Source organism: Pseudopodoces humilis, chromosome 22, assembly GCF_049639895.1.
Source record: "Pseudopodoces humilis isolate 2021_Gansu_Grassland_sample_001 chromosome 22, ASM4963989v1, whole genome shotgun sequence".
NCBI lineage: Eukaryota > Metazoa > Chordata > Aves > Passeriformes > Paridae > Pseudopodoces > Pseudopodoces humilis.
In genome coordinates this window covers 5,419,991-5,436,187 of record NC_142221.1, presented here as the reverse complement: position 1 = coordinate 5,436,187, position 16,197 = coordinate 5,419,991, and the positions used below count along the sequence as shown (strand labels likewise).

Here is a 16,197-nt window from a genome sequence, read left to right as displayed (position 1 = left end):
CAGTGTTTAAGGAGATTTAAGCCTTTTTGTAGCATTTATCTGTTTATTGTGTCCCAGTTTATTCAACGAACATTTCCAAACTTTGCACAATATGGATCCCAACAGTATTTAACACAGCTAACCAGCAAAACATGCAACACTACCAGGCTGTGTCAAAAATTGCACTCATACCCCAAGAATTAATATTTTCAGTCCATGAATTTCTGAAATAATTTGTTCCAAATCGGTCATTTTTCTGGAGCTTTAGTTTCTTCTACTTAATGTGCCTTTAAGACAATGGACATCTCTTGGTAAAACAATCAGAAACAGGGAGAATAGTATTCAGTAAGTCAACACTGAAAAAATCTAGAAGATACGAACCAGAAGGACATCACATTTTAGAACCTGTCACATAAGAAAAAACTTTTTAAAGGAAAAACCTTGTAATGATTTTAGTGTCCTTTTAAGCACTTTAAAAATCAGCCTCATTCATCTGAATTTCAGCTCTGTATATCAGTAAGGATGCCTTAGGTGGTTTATGAATCTTGTATCTTTCTGTCTGCTCCCTGCAGCTGTACTCTGCTGAAGCTAGTGGCATGTCCAGATTTAGATCCAGAATAGCTCAATCCCATCTTCTGAGGTACAGTCTTCAGCAGCACATGCTTATGCTTAATCTTTAATAGGCACTTTGCTTTGAGAGCCTTCCCCTTTGAGACAGAAGTGGAAAAGGGACAGTCTCAAATACTTCAGTGGCACTACTTGTGCTTGAAGGCATTGCAGACATGGAAAAATAATTCATCCCCTGGCAACAGAGGCTGATTCAGCATGGGGGGAGGATTACTTTGGAAAAAGGAATATTTTTTTCTGTGTAAAAGGCTCCATAAATCCAGATGTTATTCCAGTAAGGTTTGTTCTTGTCTGTAGTATTTACACAATCACTTACAGTTTGATAATACTGAGTATCCTCTTGCAGTTTTCAGTCTAATTGATACAGAGGAGTCACCAGGGCAGGGGTTTCTGCTTGCAGGTCTGTAGTTTTTAGGCTGTCTCACTCCATTCAGGATTCTTCTAAAACATCAACTAAATCCATGTAGATGATGTGAAAGTGGCAGTTCAATCAAGTTCAATACAATCACTGGCTGTGCAGGTGAGTTTCAATTAAATTTTCCTCTTTTAAGGTTTGTTATTAGGTATAAGATAGAAGCTTTGGAATAACATCCTTTCAGGAAAAAAAAAGCCAAAGCATTGGCCTGTATCTTTTGAGAAGCAAATTAGAATTATTTTTTCTTCTTTTACTTTAAAAAGCTTTAGTGCAAATTTCATCATATATGTTCATAAAGGCACTTTGATCATGTCCCTTGCAATTATTTCCCAGTTAACAAAACAGGCCATCACACTTCTAATGCTTCTTGTTTATGGTGATGTCCCAGCAGACACATCTTGAAGGGTGTCCAATTTAAATACTGAAGAAATAGCACTGGAATTGTTTATTACCATACAATTTTACTAAATAAAAGTGTAGTCAGGAGCTTGGGTTCTGACAGATTGGTTGTAAGTAGTTCCTATGCTATCATTGTATGTTAATGTTATATATAATCTTTTACTGTCTCAAGTTTGTCAACTGAACATAAAAACAATATCATATGAGATCATTCTCTCACAGAATAAAGCTGGCACAAATTGGAGTAATATTTCAGTAAGAAATAACTCCCCAGAGTGGCAGAAAAGGTTCTGTGATGTTACTGCAGGAACAGTGTCTGCCACAGTGCAGGAAAAACCTACAGAGTTCATGTGTGCCCTGCTTTCTTCCTGTTTTTCAAAACTTTCTGCCTTGTTACAGCAAAGTGATGTGAAAGAAGTGTTTCTGCAGCTGTTTTTCCTTTGGCCTTTAACAGATTTCAACTCTGTGGGCCAGGAATGGAAGTATGTTCTGGAGTTCCTGGTCAGAAACATCCGTATTTGTCCACAGCTCAGGCATAACATTGTGTACAAAAAAGCTGTTTCTGAAAGCAAGGTGAAACCACACTGGGTTAATGTGTGTCCTGAATGACATCAGGCACCTGGCTTGTTAGTAAACAGAGTCAGCATCTTTTTCTTTTCCTCGGCTCCAAACAAAGGTACAATGTCCTGCTAAATGCATAGGACATCCCTTCTCATCTCTGCAGATGTGAAGGTACATAAAGCCAAAGCTGGAAAAACTTACATGATGAGAGTTTTGTAGAAGCTTTATAGGGAAAAAGCTTTTGGCTGAGCTCAAGATCAATGGTAGGACCATGGCAGGAAGTTTAACAAAAAGCCCAGAGCAAGAACAACAACAAAAAATAACCTCAAACAGTAAAAATCACCTTCATTTGTATCAAGTCATGCTCTGTTGTTAAGAGGATCAGTGTAAGAGGAAGGAGATCCCAGCACCCTGAACAGGGGCAAGGGAACATTCCTGTTAAGCCTGTACTGGTTGCAGTGCCCAGGATAAGTGCTGCAGTGTACTCTGAAGAGACTGGATCTGCTCTGGCTTAACTTCCTTCTCCCTTGCTGAAGTTGAATGATGAAGTTTTGCTGGAGCAGTGGGAAAAATCTTCAGTCAAGATTAGAACATGCTCTTCAGAAGACGAAACCAGGAAAAAGACTTGGTCTTACAGTAGTTCTGTCATACAATAAATATTCCCTTGCTTTTCCTGGACAAGAACTACCTTCCTCACCAAATGGATTTAAATACTGGTAAGGACTGTGTTTTCTGTGTTCCCTTACAGTAATTTTCATAAAAATAACATTTGAGTCCTCTTTGAGGACAGGAAGGTGCACTTTGCATTGATGGGAGAGGCCCTGTCAATCCTGCTTTGTTTTGAGACAGTGTTTCCTCTCACTACAGTCTAATATCTGTGGGTGACTGTTCTGTAACATCTTGCTGAAAACAAACGGTAGATATCTTTTTAGGTTCCAGGGCAAGCTGTTCTCTGAATCATTTGGTGAGGAACTGGGAGCTTCAGTGCATCAGGGATAGCCCATTTAACTGGGGGGTTTCCCTCTTAGAGTTTGGATTTGGGAGCAGCCTGGAGCAAGATCCTCATGTCTAGGAGTGCTTTCTCAAGATAATGTGCCATGCGGGCTGCGTTTGTGTCAGCACAGCTATTGAAGGCTGAAATTGCAAAGTTGATGTGTTCCTCCATAGGGTTGTAACAGACTCCATAGCCATCTGGAACCACGGGACCAAAACACATCACACAATCTGTCTTGGCTGGGACCTGTGGAGACAATGTGATTAAAACCTTCTGACCATTCAGAGAAAAATAAAACCATCAAATGCAAACAGCTCTGTCAAACAGAGGAAACCCATCCCATTAAACTGCTCTAGAAGGGTCTTTGGTCAACCTCACCTCCCACCATATATGCTGGATCCTACCATTTAGCAGCAATGTGTTTTCCTCTGCACTTGCACAAGAGTGCTTCCCCCCAGGGTTAGGCTGTAGTAAGTCACAAGTAGAACTATTCAGTAAGAATCAGAGCACAGTACTTAACTCAAAGCTGTTCTGGCCTGCTGACTTCACTGATCTCACTTGGATTTAGACACCAAACACTCTTTGTGATCCTGGCTTTGGTTATGTTAGTGTTTTACATGTCTGTGAAGGACTGTGGCAGTTTTAAGATCAGATCTGGAGCTTTATGATATTGGCAGCCAGCTTAGAAATTTCTGACCCGATGTAGATGAGGTGCTACCATAAAAGAACTGAAGAGAAACATGGAGAAGGAAACATGAAAAGGAACAGAGTACTTCTGGCTCAGATGAGTCGTACCTGGCTGGTTGAAAGATTGAAGTGCATTGCAACAGCATAGGCTGTGTCCATGAAGAGCTCTGGCATGCTCACCAGGTCCTCAATTGCCTGGAGCTTCAGTCCCAGGAGGTGCCGGTCAATTGCGTTGCCCCGTATGGCCTGGAGCAAAGCAAGGATGGACAGATTAAAGCCAGGCCAGCAGCAAGTGAGCAAAACTATTTCTTTGGGTTAAAGAAAAGAACACTTCTAAAAAGTCTCTAAAGTTAGAAGGAAGCTACATCTTGCCTTTAAGACCAATAGTTTTGTTTGTAAGGACTGTGAAATTAAACATACCAGTGGAATCAACCTTACAGTACCTGCCCATGGACTCCCTCTGGTTTAAGGGCTCCTTGTGCAACTTTGGTGTTTACCAGCAACAATGATGGTAAGAAATGAAGCTATTTAATTCTCTCCTTTAGGCTAGTCACAAGGGACACTTAAGACACCAGCTAGAGAGGATTCAGTAGGTGACCACAGAGCACCGTCGGATCAGAGTCAGACCTTTGCAACACTAATGGCCACCCTGCTGTGTCAGGAGCAAAAGGTGTTCAGGTCTTGTCTTTCCCCAGAACTCTCATTTGCTGGGTAAATCCCCTAGCCTGTCTGCACAGAAGACACTCACCATGTCTGTGTATTCTCTGTGGGCTTGCGTGGCTTTCCTCAGCAGGTCTGCTTTCTCCTGGTCCTGAGAACACACACATCTGTTTAAGTTTTTCTGCAGAACAGAGAACCTCATTTTGGCTGTTCTCTAGGATAGAGGACATTTCTGTTTTGTGTGTCTATATGAAACTCATTTATATTTACTAGATTTAATTTTTACATAATTTTGTTTGGCAGCATTACTTCATTCTGAATAGAGTTCATCCACCAGTTGCAGAACTTAGTTTGAGTAGCTAAACACACTTACAAAGGACTTTTTGATGGGCTCAGAAATGTCAACACAATATGTTTCCTAGACTTTCAGTACATATAATAGAAAAGTCAAATCAAACCCCTGATGTGTAAAGATATTGCAAGCTATAGTTTAGCTCAAAATGGGGTACAGCCCTCCTTAGCTGAAGCCAGATGACACAGGGTTAGCCAAATAAGCAGCTTTTCTCTTTTCTGGATTCCTCTTACTCCACTTCTTTGAGATCCTCACCGATTTGTCAGGGCTGTCCATGGATTGCACAAACTTGAGGGAGTCCACAGAGGTGGAGCGGATGGTGTCGGTGCGGCCCAGGCGGAACATCCTCAGTGATGCGCTCTCGTACGTGGCACAGGCGTGGCCATACATCCTGAGGCAGGGAGGAGAGAGCCACACAAGTGAGTCTGCTCCGGGACAGCCTTTTCTGTACCACCTTTATCAAGCTCATGTGTTTAAGTCTGTCAGTGAGGAGGTTGAGGAATGACCTGTGGATGTCTTACCTGTAGTATGCCAGCTGCAAGGCCAGCTGGATAAAAGCATCAGGGCTTATCTTCTCTGACTTAGGGAAACCTTTCCCAAATTGATGAAAGACTGTGACTTTGATATCCAGATCTTCAACCATTCTACAAGGAAAGAAAGAGGAACTGTTCCTTTGTTTGTTGCTCACTCTTGTAATGCAGAGGAATGGATTTGCTTTCACAAGGCTCAGAGGGAACAGGCCATCTGGATCTGACCTATGCAGGGGCAGAGACCTCCAGAACACATAGATCTCTTTGGGCAGCACCACAGAGGTAAGAATTTTTGGCAGCTGCTGAAAATCTTCACCAGGTTAGATGGTCGTGTGTGCGTTTATGCTCCAGTATTTTTAGCTGGATCCAGTAAGGCCTTGCTCTTTTTTAGTATATGGGATGAATCAGTAATAACCCCTTTCAAGCACCTCTCACCTTATTCCTGACAGTGCTTTTCAGCTCAGCTCAATGCTGTTGAGCCCATAAGTCACTGGGAAAACTCCCTGGCTGCAGTGGGGAAAGCCTCATTTAAACCACTGACAGGTTCCAAAGGAGGACATGAATTACTCCCTCAGTCACCCACCCACTTCTCCACTGCTTCATACTCACATGTTGAGGTTTTGCTTTGCCTTCTCTATGTCATTCTTGATTTCTGGGGTGATGTTAAACCGCAGCTTTTTGGGCATTGGCAGAGGAACCGTGGGCGATTTGCCCACCTCGGGTTTCTTCCTGTGCAGAGAAATGGTTCTGTTTGACCAGACCTTTGGCATGAGGCTCAGCTAGGAATGCCAGAGCCTGGATAGAAATGCACAGGAGATACTACCTAACACCTTGTGTCACAGTTGGACAGACCCCTCACAGTGCCAATAAGGGATCTCCCAACACTGAGGAAAAGCAGGGGCAGGACTCACGTGAACTCCACAATGTGATCCAGCAGAGCAACGATGGGGGGGCCTTCAGAGGGAGCATGCTCATAGACCAGACCACAGGAGCCATCTTCAGCAATGATGAACTGGGAGAGAAGCACGAGAGGACAGTATTGAAGACAGACAGGGAGTGTGGGAGGCAGAAGATACCCAGAGAGACCTCAGTGTCTCCTTGTCTGTATCAGAGGCTGTCCTTGCACACTGAGAGGTCTCCTTTAGCAGGACAGCAGTGGAAACTTTTCAGCAGGTGCAGGAGATCTGAGAGCACTGTTAGAGGTCTGCAAATTCCCTGAATAAGGGTGCGCCTGAAATATTGGTGTGCTCAGTGCTTTGGCTATACAGAGAGGTTCAGTGGTTCTGAATTACCGAGACGCACCCACAGTACAGAAATAACATTGCCACATGCTGGCTTACTCTTACTTTTCAATCAGCTGGAGCATCTAAATTTTATCCCCTTGGTGAAGAGTTTCAAATAGGAACAAAACAGCTGAAAACACTGAAGAGTTCAGCAGGTATGAGAAGAGTCCTCTAAAGCACCATTGCTACAATCTGCAAGCCAGGATATACCAACTAATGAAGGAAAAGCTCCAACACCAGCTGCTGATGAAGGATCTTAAGACTGAATGGAGAAGAGATCAGAGGGATGCTGTGGGATGGCAGTGCATGTTTCAAAAAACAGAACAAAATGCCAATGGGCAGCTTCTGGCAGAACCAGGAAAAGTGACAAGCCTGGAGGAGATCCAAGGAACAGACCTCCCATCGTTTGGGCTGCCTCTGAGCAGACGAGGCATTGTTCACCGCAGGCAGAAAATTGATTTATAAGGAACACAAAGACCTGCTGCACTGAATAAACGTGGGCAGAGGCAGACAGAGGCAGAAAAGAAACAAGTCCCTGAGGCAGCAGTGAACGCTGGTGACTGCAGGGGGAACCACAGGATCTCACACCATCAGCCACCACTTCTGTCTCCCTTGTTTTTTCACTCTCTTGACACAAGGACTTTTCCTTCAAAAGGTTCCTGGAATTTCTTTGACTTTGTAGTCTCAGGAAACACCTCCAGAGCCACCTCTTCAGCACCTTTAGAGCATCAGTTCTTACCTGCAGGGTTTTGTCAAACCATCGGTTGCCGCTGTTCAAGCGGCTGCCGCCGCCATGCAGCATCTGCGCGGCCACACGGCTCTTGTAGATGTCCTCGGACACCCGGGGCATGGGGGCATCCAGGCACACGGTGCAGATGCTCTTCTCAATCACACGCACTGATTCCTTGTTGGTCTTGTCTGGGAGAGAAATGAACTGTGATTAAGAGGGGGTTGTGTCATTGGAAGGAGAGAAACTTGAGAGTGGGGTTTGAAGGATGCAGTGTTGGGTTCCCACTGTATTTCAGTGGGAGTGTACACAGCTATTAAAATTGCAACCAGCTGGGTTGTTATAGGGGTGAACATGCTGGATTCACCCTCTTTTTTTCACTTTCCTTACATCCCACCCATTTGCAAGGAAACAAACTCTGGGATTTCACTAAACTTCACACTTTGAATCTGTATCTTGCAACCCAAAACTTATAATAGATTGCAATGATTGCTTCTTCAAGGTGGAAAGCTCATGTTACCTGTCCAAAACAAGCTTACAAAAGAAAGAACTAAGCAGAGCACAGTGGGGAGGTTTGTTATTCAAGGATCTGTAGTGTTTGTTAGCAATTGTTTGTTAGGGGTTTTACAGACCTTTCAGGAGGTTGTTGTAGGCTTTTGCCCAGCTGTTTCGGTGGTTGGTGGTGAGGATCCCAATAGGTTCTTTATTTGTTTGGAGGGAGGTGTTCCAAATCTTCTCCAGCTGAATGAAGAGCTGATCTGCAGTAAGGGGTGATCCATCACTGTTGTAAACATCCAGCTCAAAAAACTAAAGGTAAGAAGGGTGGACAAGGACAGAGACAGAATGTGAGAGAAGATAATTATTGTCCAGTGCCTGACACTGGGAACAGCTACTTTGCGAAGGTAAGACCTGGCTGAAGAACTCAGCTTGCAAGACCTTTGAAGGATGCTCAAAATTGAGAGAACCAAGTCCAGCTTCTCTTGCAGGGCATAAATACAGTCCTGGTTTTATGAAGCCATGGTAACAAGGACCAATGGGGAATTCTTGTTTCTGAGACTAAGCTGCAGTGGGAGGGTTTGTTATCCAATTTCCACTTTCAGTTTTCAGCTGCAGACATGGTCCCTGGGCTTTGAGAGACAGGAATTGCAGGGACAAGAAACAGAGGAAGACAGTATTTTTCTGTCTCTAGCAGTTCTGCCACTGGCCAAAGGAGATAAAGGGAGCAGGAACAAATCCCTAGTGAGGCAAACCTTGTGGGCAGAGACTTTCTGTTATTCCCTTTCCTCTGGATAACAGCTAGCAAAGGGGACACCTGCACCTCAACAAACCTTAAAAGCCCAGCAGTTTCCCTACCTGGAAGTTGTGAACAACTGTGATGTGTCTGGATTGCTTTTTGCCTTTGGCATAGTTGACAATGGAGTCCCGCTTGGGCCCGGGAATGCGGCAGGATGAGAGGATCTGGTAGTACTGGTTCATACAGAGGGGCTTCCCGCCCATGTACTCCACTGGAAGGGTCTCACTGGAGACACAGCAAGGTAAGGAGAATGGAGAGAGAAAACAGATCAGTGGGAACAGGCCTGTGCTCCCCACACAGGTCACAGGCTTAGCCCTGCAGCTGCACTCATTCACTCTCTCACTCACTCACTCACTCACTCAAACCTAAAGGTGTTTGTGGCACAAAAAAAGGGGCTGTCCTTCCCCATTCCTCAACTTTCTTAGTACAGACTATTAAAAAATGTCTGATTTCTGGCCTTTCATTTGGGAAAGGGAAAAAGCACTATCCTTTTACTGTGACAGCAGAAGATCAGATCTCTGGACCTACTCCATGGCTGTAGTTCTGAGTGATGAGTGTCTGATATGCTGATACAATTAATGAATTAGGCAGGGGTTCAATCACTCCCTTCTGCAGTCATATTCCAGCTACCCTGAACTTTGACTGTTGGTGTTGGTAAACATGTTTTTGGACCTTAAATGAGGCATGTCCAGCAGAGATTTGCTGGTGACCAAAAGAAAAAGGGTAAGGGAGGAACAAATTTCTCTAGAGTTTGTCCCATCTAGCTGGGAGATGAGAAACACCAAGAACCCAAAATTAGAGACTCAAATTCCTACTGCCTGAGCTGTAGCTTGTCCTGTGAGCAAAGAGAAGTGCAAAGCTCCATGGGACTCAGTCGTGCTCGATCCCTCCAAGCATGTTCCCATGCCAATGAATGCATTAAGGTAAACAAAGAATGTGAAGACAGAAGAGTAAGTTTGCTTTTTTCCTCTAAGGGGGACTGTGGCAGTGAGCAGTGCTGGGGATTACAGTATCTCTTTTCAAATATGTACTGTCATCTCTCGCCTTTCTACGTGGAAGGGAGATTTATGGACAAGGCTCAGCCTCTCTGTGACATTAAGAAAGGTGTGAGCTCTCAGGAGGGTCAGTAACTCACTTGTCAATCATGGTCTTGAAATCCAGGATACCCTCGATCAGCTTGGCAGCAAACCTGTAAAAATACCAAATGTAACAAGCTGAGATCAAGCACATGCTGTCTGGGGCTGAGGGATGAGCTGAGAAGGATTAGCAGAACTGTTCTCTGCTCCTCAGAAAGCTCAGCCTTTCTGCCAAGCCCCTGTTGTGCCCATCTCTGGTTCATTGATACAGCCACTCTAGGCTGTGATTTGAGATTGCCAGATAGTCCTACCATGTGGCACTTTCTTTTTTTATGTGCCTTACTGTACAGCCATGGAACTCTGGACAGCTTTCAAGAAAGCAGGATTCAGTCATGCATTAATGACCCTCTAACAGCAATGTTTGCTACTGATGTGTTACAATTTGATCACATCTGAGCTCTGATTCTCAGCATTAAAACAGCACCAAGGGGATTTCTGCCCTTCCCTGGCCAGGGGCCACGCTGGAGTGTCAAGCCAAGATGCAGCTATTTTTCCCTGCATCCAAGACACCAGTGCTGACTGAGTTGCTACCCCAGTGAACATCCTGCTGCTAACACAACTCCAGAGAACCTTCCTCTGGCATCGAGGGTTTGGAAACAAAGGCAGATGTGCTGCATGTGGACTCTGAGGTGTTGTGTTTACCAGGATCAATGTAAACACTGCCAATGCCAGCTCCCAGCAGGGCTGTGACAAGCCACATCAAGCTGCTTAGCTGGAAGTGATAGACTGGCCTTCTCTGACATGGGAGCTCCCACCTGTCCCTGAAGGAAGGAGGCAGAAGGTCACTGGGACAGGAGGTTGTGTTGGCTGAGTCAGGTGGTGCCAACATTTGGCATTTGCAGGCAGTATCCTTTTGATTGGCTCAGCCTGCCCATCCCTAGGAAAGATCAAAGGACACAACTCCAAGAACCTAAGGATTCTGTGAAATGAGACATTCTGCAAATGTCAGTTTTCAATGAAAATTTCTCAGCCTTATTGCAAAACATGAGGGAAACAGAGGAGAGAGTCTGTGTTCCCTTCCAGAGAATGAACAGCCTGGAAGTGGAGTTTGGGCTCGAGGAGATGGGAGAGGTTGATTGACTTGTTTTCAGCCAGCAGTTTTGCCAGGTTAAGGAGTAAAAAACCACCACTTTCCAAATTTGCCTTCTGCTTTTGGAAGCTTTAGTTTCAAGCTGCACTGTCAGACTTCTTTGTGCAGCCGCAAACTATCCAAACACACATTTAGACTGTGTTTTACACAGGAGCCCACCTTCTTATGCAGCTACTGAATTCCACTAATTGGGCTCTTGCAGTTCTCCAGATTATTTGGAAAACTTAAGAGTGAATAATATGACAGAGAGATTAAGACATTTGTGTACTCTTGCACTGTTGTAAAGCTAATCCTTTGCTCAGGTCTATCGGGGAATGGGAGGGAGGATTTTTTCCCAGCCTCACTGATCCCCTGGCTGGTACTTTTTGATCTGCTAGGGCAGTGCTGACTGGTAACTGTGGCAAAGGTAACTGTGTAAAGGTTGGTGCTAAAGTCTTGCAGATGGATTCAATACACTCCTAGTGGTGGTTAAAAATTAAAGGGAGTCCATGAGAAAGAGAGGGCATGGCAGGGTCTGAGTGCCAGGAAAAGCTGATTACTGTGAAGTTTCCCAAACAGTGAATCACAATAGGGGACAGTCCCTGTTGGACTCCTCCATCTCTCTAAACTAGCAAACTCCAGAGGCATTTCTGGGCAATCTTTACGTGCCTGGGCTATTTTTTATGCCTCCTTTAACTGCACACACAATCACAGTGCCTCCAATACATCCTCACAATGTCTCAAACCAGTGATGGGACCATTTTGCAGTGAAGATCTGTGCTTGAGCAAAGACGTAAACATAGTTTCTCAGTCCCTGTTTAATACCTGAACCACTAGACTCTTTGGTTTTCTCCCCTGATTAAATATTTAGTCTGGTGCAACCAGGAGTTTCCTTACAGCCTGGAAGCCTTGCCCTTGCAGCACAGACAGCTCAGTCCTGGCGACCACACTGTAATTACTCACTCCCAATCTGCCTTAATACCCTTATCCCTGTTGAGCACAGAAAGCTCATCCCACCTATAACCTAAGGGAAGGTAGGAAAGAACTCACCTGAGTTGACCTTGTCGATCCAGAAAATCCTGCTTTGGTAAAACCACACCTGGGCTGGAGTGAACCACAACTGGCAGGCGATATTCCAGGTAAGCTGTCTTCAGCCACCAGTCTGAGAGCTGGGATGGAGAAAAAAAACATACAGGGAGCTGCTGCTGTCCAACCCAATCCTGGCTGATGAGTCTCAGCATCCTGCCACCAGTTCTGCCCCACACTTTGCAAACCAAGTGTTTGGGGTTTTTACTATGCAGATAGAAGGGGAAAGGACGATTTGAGCAAGACATGGGGGGCTTTTGGTGCAGGGCTTGAGCAGAGGGTTTCCTTCAGCTTCTTGGAGCAGCTGTGTGATGCTGACAGGTTCAAGCCTTCAGCAGCCACAGGCAGGGCTGGTGACTCCCTGTTCTGCCATAATATCTCTGCTCACCCAAGTCCTGGTGAGGAGTTTGCACAGCCTGGGGAGATCAGCAGCAAACTGGTCAGGAAGGTGATGCAATTAAAAGACAGGTGCCAGTGGATGCAGCCAGGACAAGGAAGAGAGGCAGATCAGCCCTCAACCCTCCCTAACCAGAGCTGGGGCCAGAGCCCTGACTTACCCAGTTCTCTGTTTTCCTGGCTCTTCTCTCCAGGCCTTTCTGCAGCCTCTCCCCGACGCCTCCCGGCTTGCGGAACTCAGCCACCAGCTCCTGCGTGTGGCTCAGCTCCTCGGGGCTGATGATGGGCTGCAGGGCCAGCAGGTACCGATCCAGTGTCTGCTGGAGTGGTGGCACAGGCAGGTGGGGCAGTGCCTCCTGGTGCAGCTGGAATCTGCCCGGGATCTTGTTTAGAGCTGTCTGCTTCAGCAGGCCACTGGGCCTGGCCTGCAAAGCACAGAGCAAATGTCGAGACAAAACTCCCCCCAAGGTAGCAAAGGACCTGGATCTAGGAGTCTCCATCCAAGCTCCTCTGTGGGCACATGGGTGTCCCAGCCTGGGAGGAGAGCATGGCTGTGTGCTGTAGAGGGTGCAGGACATCCAGGAAAGCTGGGAAAGAGAAACTCCATCTCCCAAGATACCTATTCTCAGTTCCTCAGAGAAAATGCTGCTGGGATAATGACACATCTCCCCACTCTCTGGACACCTTCCAGCTGAAAGACTCCATGTGATGGACAAAGTCAAACCCTCCCATCCCATAGTAAGTGGGAAGAACATTGTGAAAAAAAATTATCATATACTATCAGAAACTTTCATTATTTCTTACAAAAGCATAAGGCTAAAAAGTAGAACCCTTGTGCCAAACCAAACCACACTTTTGGCTTTGAGAAGGCAGAATCTAGCTAAGTTTTGGGCAGGATTAAAATGCCTCTTTTCTGTCTATTCAGAAAACTGGAGGCAATGACAAAAGGCTGCTGTGATCCAGTTGAGTCATGTGGGAGCAAAAGCCTTAGAAAGCACCAACCACTTCCCTGGCTGAAGAAATAGAGCAAACCCAAGTGCTCACCAGGAAATCAACTCACCAGTTTTCCCCAAAAAGAATAACAACATCCTTTTGGATGAACAGGGTTGGACATTCTTCAGCTTGAAGATGTTTCAATAGTACTCTCAAGGTTTCAGTTCCCTCTGCACCTCCCTCTCCCAAGGATCTACTAAATCAGACACTCCTGCAGGACTCTGAACTTTGCATTGTCAGTGTACTGAGGATGCAAAGCCCCAGTACAGCCTTCCAAAGCAGTGAGAAAACAACTGTCCCCACACCTCCTCCCAGCAGTTAAGCACAGAAAAAGCTGAATCTACAAGGTGAGAAAGGTCCCCAGAAATTGCACTGTCTTTGGGCAGTTGGATCTTTCTGGGACCTGGAAAGAGCTGTGAGATTGTGATTTGGAGAAGGAATGAGAAAAACAACATGAGGAGGAATTACTAAAGCATAAAAGAGGAGTGGGACTGGGAGGAAAAGAAAGGTGTTGATCACAGCAGCTTGGACATACTGTACCTTCTTTGCTTGCTTCTGCTTCCTATCCATGGCTGGTAGGACAGAAAAGACCGTAAACCTCTCCCTCGGCCTGTCTGGGTCTCCTCTTCCACCTGACAATGTGCTGCCCATGCAGGGCGTCACCTCATTAGCCAACTGCCACATGACTGCTCCGATCAGAGGGCTCAAGAGCTGGCACAGCCGTGGCCGGGACAGGAATTATCAAAACATTGGGTTGCGACAACGGCCCTGAAGGTGCCCCTCTGGGCAGCTGATCAATACCTGGCTAGAGCCACTCTCTGACCAAGCTCTGGGCTCCAGCTAGGACAGAAGTGGGGATGTTGTTCTTTCAGCCTTTGCCTGGCCCATAAAACTACTGTGGCAGGAGAGACCCCAGTTTATGTCCTGGAGGTGGCACCATGGGCAGTACCTTAACTGCCCTCTCTCCTCATGGATGTGTGGTCAATATTGCAGGTTGAGACTTCGGGGAATTCTGGGTTGTCAACTCTTAAAAAAACCTAAAAAACCAAAACGTATTTTCACAGCAGGGCAATGAGAGTACCATGCAGTCACAAGGAATATCAGCCCTTCCTTCATGTCTGTCTAATGAATTGAGGGGCAGATAAGCAGAGTCTGCATAGCTTGAATAGAGTATGATGATTTCAAACAAACAGCTGCAGATTTTCCATGGGATAATAATGAAAATACCAAAACAAACCCATGGGAGCTACTGTATGTTAAAATGTGGAATGCATTTGTTAATCTTCCCTCTTTTCTGTTTCCTTCTTGTTTGGTTTGGGGTTAAACTCAAGGATTTTGTGGGAGGAGGAACAGTGATCATAGCTGAGGAGGCAGCTGGCAGCAGAGGGAATAGCCCAACCCTCCCCACAAGCAGCAGGAAAATGAACACCAGTGGAGCAGGGTGTGCAGACAGGGCCAGCCTGTGGGCTGCTATTGCTGCCAAGCCACGTTCCAACACAGAAAAGAACCTTTTCCAGAGCCTGCAAAGCTGGTGGGAAAGGAAATCCACCTGCTGGGAGGCAGAAGGAATTTCATAGCTAATGCTTAGCACAGCCACAGAATTGAGTGTCAGGATGTCAGAGGTTTGTCTTTTATTTTCAAATCAGAATGTGGAGTGCCCCTTAAGCCCAGAGACAACTGGCCCTGCCTGGTCCTTCAGTAACTGTGAGTGGAACCACACTAGCTGCTGTCCTGTCTCCTCCTCTCAGGACCTGAAAGGAACTGCAATGAGCAGCTCCAAAGCCTGGCAGGGGTCTGACAGCTCTGCTGCGGGTGCAGCAGGATGGGCACGTTGGGAGCGATGGATGCCATGTCCCCGGGCTTCCCTGGCCCCTCCCTGGCCAGCAGCCACCTTCCTGCTATCCAGCCCCAACTGGACATCTCAGTACAAGAAAGATAAGGCACTGCTGGAGAGGGTCCAGAGGAGGACATAAAGATAATTAAGGGACTCGAGTATCTCTCATATGAAGAGAGTGAGAGGCTGTGTGAGTTCATCCTGTTTAATCTGAAGAAGAGGAGGCTGACAGGGAGTCTCAACAATCCATATAAATATCATCAAGGTGGGCGTCAAGAGGGTGGTGCCAGACTCACTTCAGTGGTGCAGTGACAGGAGAGGGAGCAATGGCCATAAACTAAAACATAAGGAGTCTTCCCTCAACATGAGAAATAACTTTTTTTACATTGAGGATGGCAGAGCACTGTGCCCTAGTGCCCACAGATGAAGTCTCCCTCTCTGGAGACATTGCAGACCCACCTGGACAGGTTCCTGTGTCACCTGCTCCACCTGCGTTGGCAGGGGGGTTGGACAGGATGATCGCCAGAGATCCATCCCTTCCAACCTTGACAACTGTGGGACTGTCATCTCCATCCCGGACAGTTTTCCCGGGCGAGCTGCCACCAGGCACGGGAAGAAACCAGCGGGCCTGGGGTCCTAACCTCGGCAGGGTCCCTGCCCCGCTCCCGGGGGAAGGGGCACCGAGCCCATCCGAACCCACCCGTCCTCACGGCCCTGGCCAGGGACCTGGGCTTGTGCTCCAGGGCCCGCCGGGAGCCACCGTCTGCCCTGCCCCGGCTAAAGGCCCCGCACGGACCCGGGCTCGCCGCTCGCCCATCCTGTACCCTGCCCGGTGCAGGGACCCGCCCGGCCGCCACCTCGCGCCCCGTCCCTGGCCGGTCCTGGCGGAACCACCCCTCCCGGTGTCGCTCTTACCGCAGCCCTGGCCACCAAGGCGAGCATGGCCCCGCGTCCCGGGCCCCGCGCCCGCCGCAAGGACACCCCGGCCGCCGCTCCACCGCCCCGGGGCGGGGCCGCCCTGCCGCCATCTTGGAGTGGGGCGAATCCCGCGGTGCCATCTTTGAGAAGGGCAGAGTGAGATTTTTTTTTTTTTTTTTTTTTTTTTTTTTGAGAGAAGGGAGCTCCGCGACCGCTGTCGGAGCCGTGTTGCGGCTCCTCTCTCGGCTACCTTTTCC

At 46.9% G+C, this 16,197-nt stretch overlaps 1 protein-coding gene across 3 annotated transcripts; it reads right to left on the bottom strand.

Annotated features, from left to right (window-relative positions):
- Positions 1 to 23: 23 nt before the first annotated feature.
- CRAT (carnitine O-acetyltransferase) lies at positions 24 to 16,080 on the bottom strand. 3 transcript variants are annotated; one of them, XM_014256291.2, is made up of 15 exons: positions 15,938 to 16,080; positions 13,729 to 13,831; positions 12,357 to 12,620; positions 11,764 to 11,882; positions 9,644 to 9,697; positions 8,568 to 8,733; positions 7,847 to 8,021; positions 7,227 to 7,405; positions 6,116 to 6,216; positions 5,814 to 5,933; positions 5,196 to 5,318; positions 4,930 to 5,065; positions 4,411 to 4,473; positions 3,771 to 3,908; positions 24 to 3,221 (listed from the first exon to the last, which is right to left on the bottom strand). In XM_014256291.2, the coding sequence occupies exons 1-15, from the start codon at positions 16,078 to 16,080 to the stop codon at positions 3,006 to 3,008; spliced, it is 2,100 nt and encodes a 699-aa protein (XP_014111766.2). In that variant the 3' UTR covers positions 24 to 3,005. The 3 variants fall into 3 exon arrangements, with proteins under 3 accessions (XP_014111766.2, XP_087922020.1, XP_005527315.1); XM_088065894.1 differs by having other exon boundaries at positions 13,729 to 13,820; positions 15,938 to 16,002; XM_005527258.3 differs by lacking the exon at positions 13,729 to 13,831 and having other exon boundaries at positions 15,938 to 15,979.
- Positions 16,081 to 16,197: the final 117 nt, after the last annotated feature.

What these genes read in the sequence shown, in the direction of transcription:
- CRAT (XM_014256291.2), bottom strand. Translation starts at nt 16,080, where the DNA reads ATGGCACCGCGGGATTCGCCCCACTCCAAGATGGCGGCAGGGCGGCCC. An exon ending in GATCGACAAGGTCAACTCAG is followed by an intron (nt 9,698 to 11,763) that starts GTGAGTTCTTTC and finishes GTATTTTTACAG; the next exon opens with GTTTGCTGCCAAGCTGATCG. An exon ending in GCAAAGCAAAACCTCAACAT is followed by an intron (nt 5,319 to 5,813) that starts GTGAGTATGAAG and finishes CTTTCCTTGTAG; the next exon opens with AATGGTTGAAGATCTGGATA.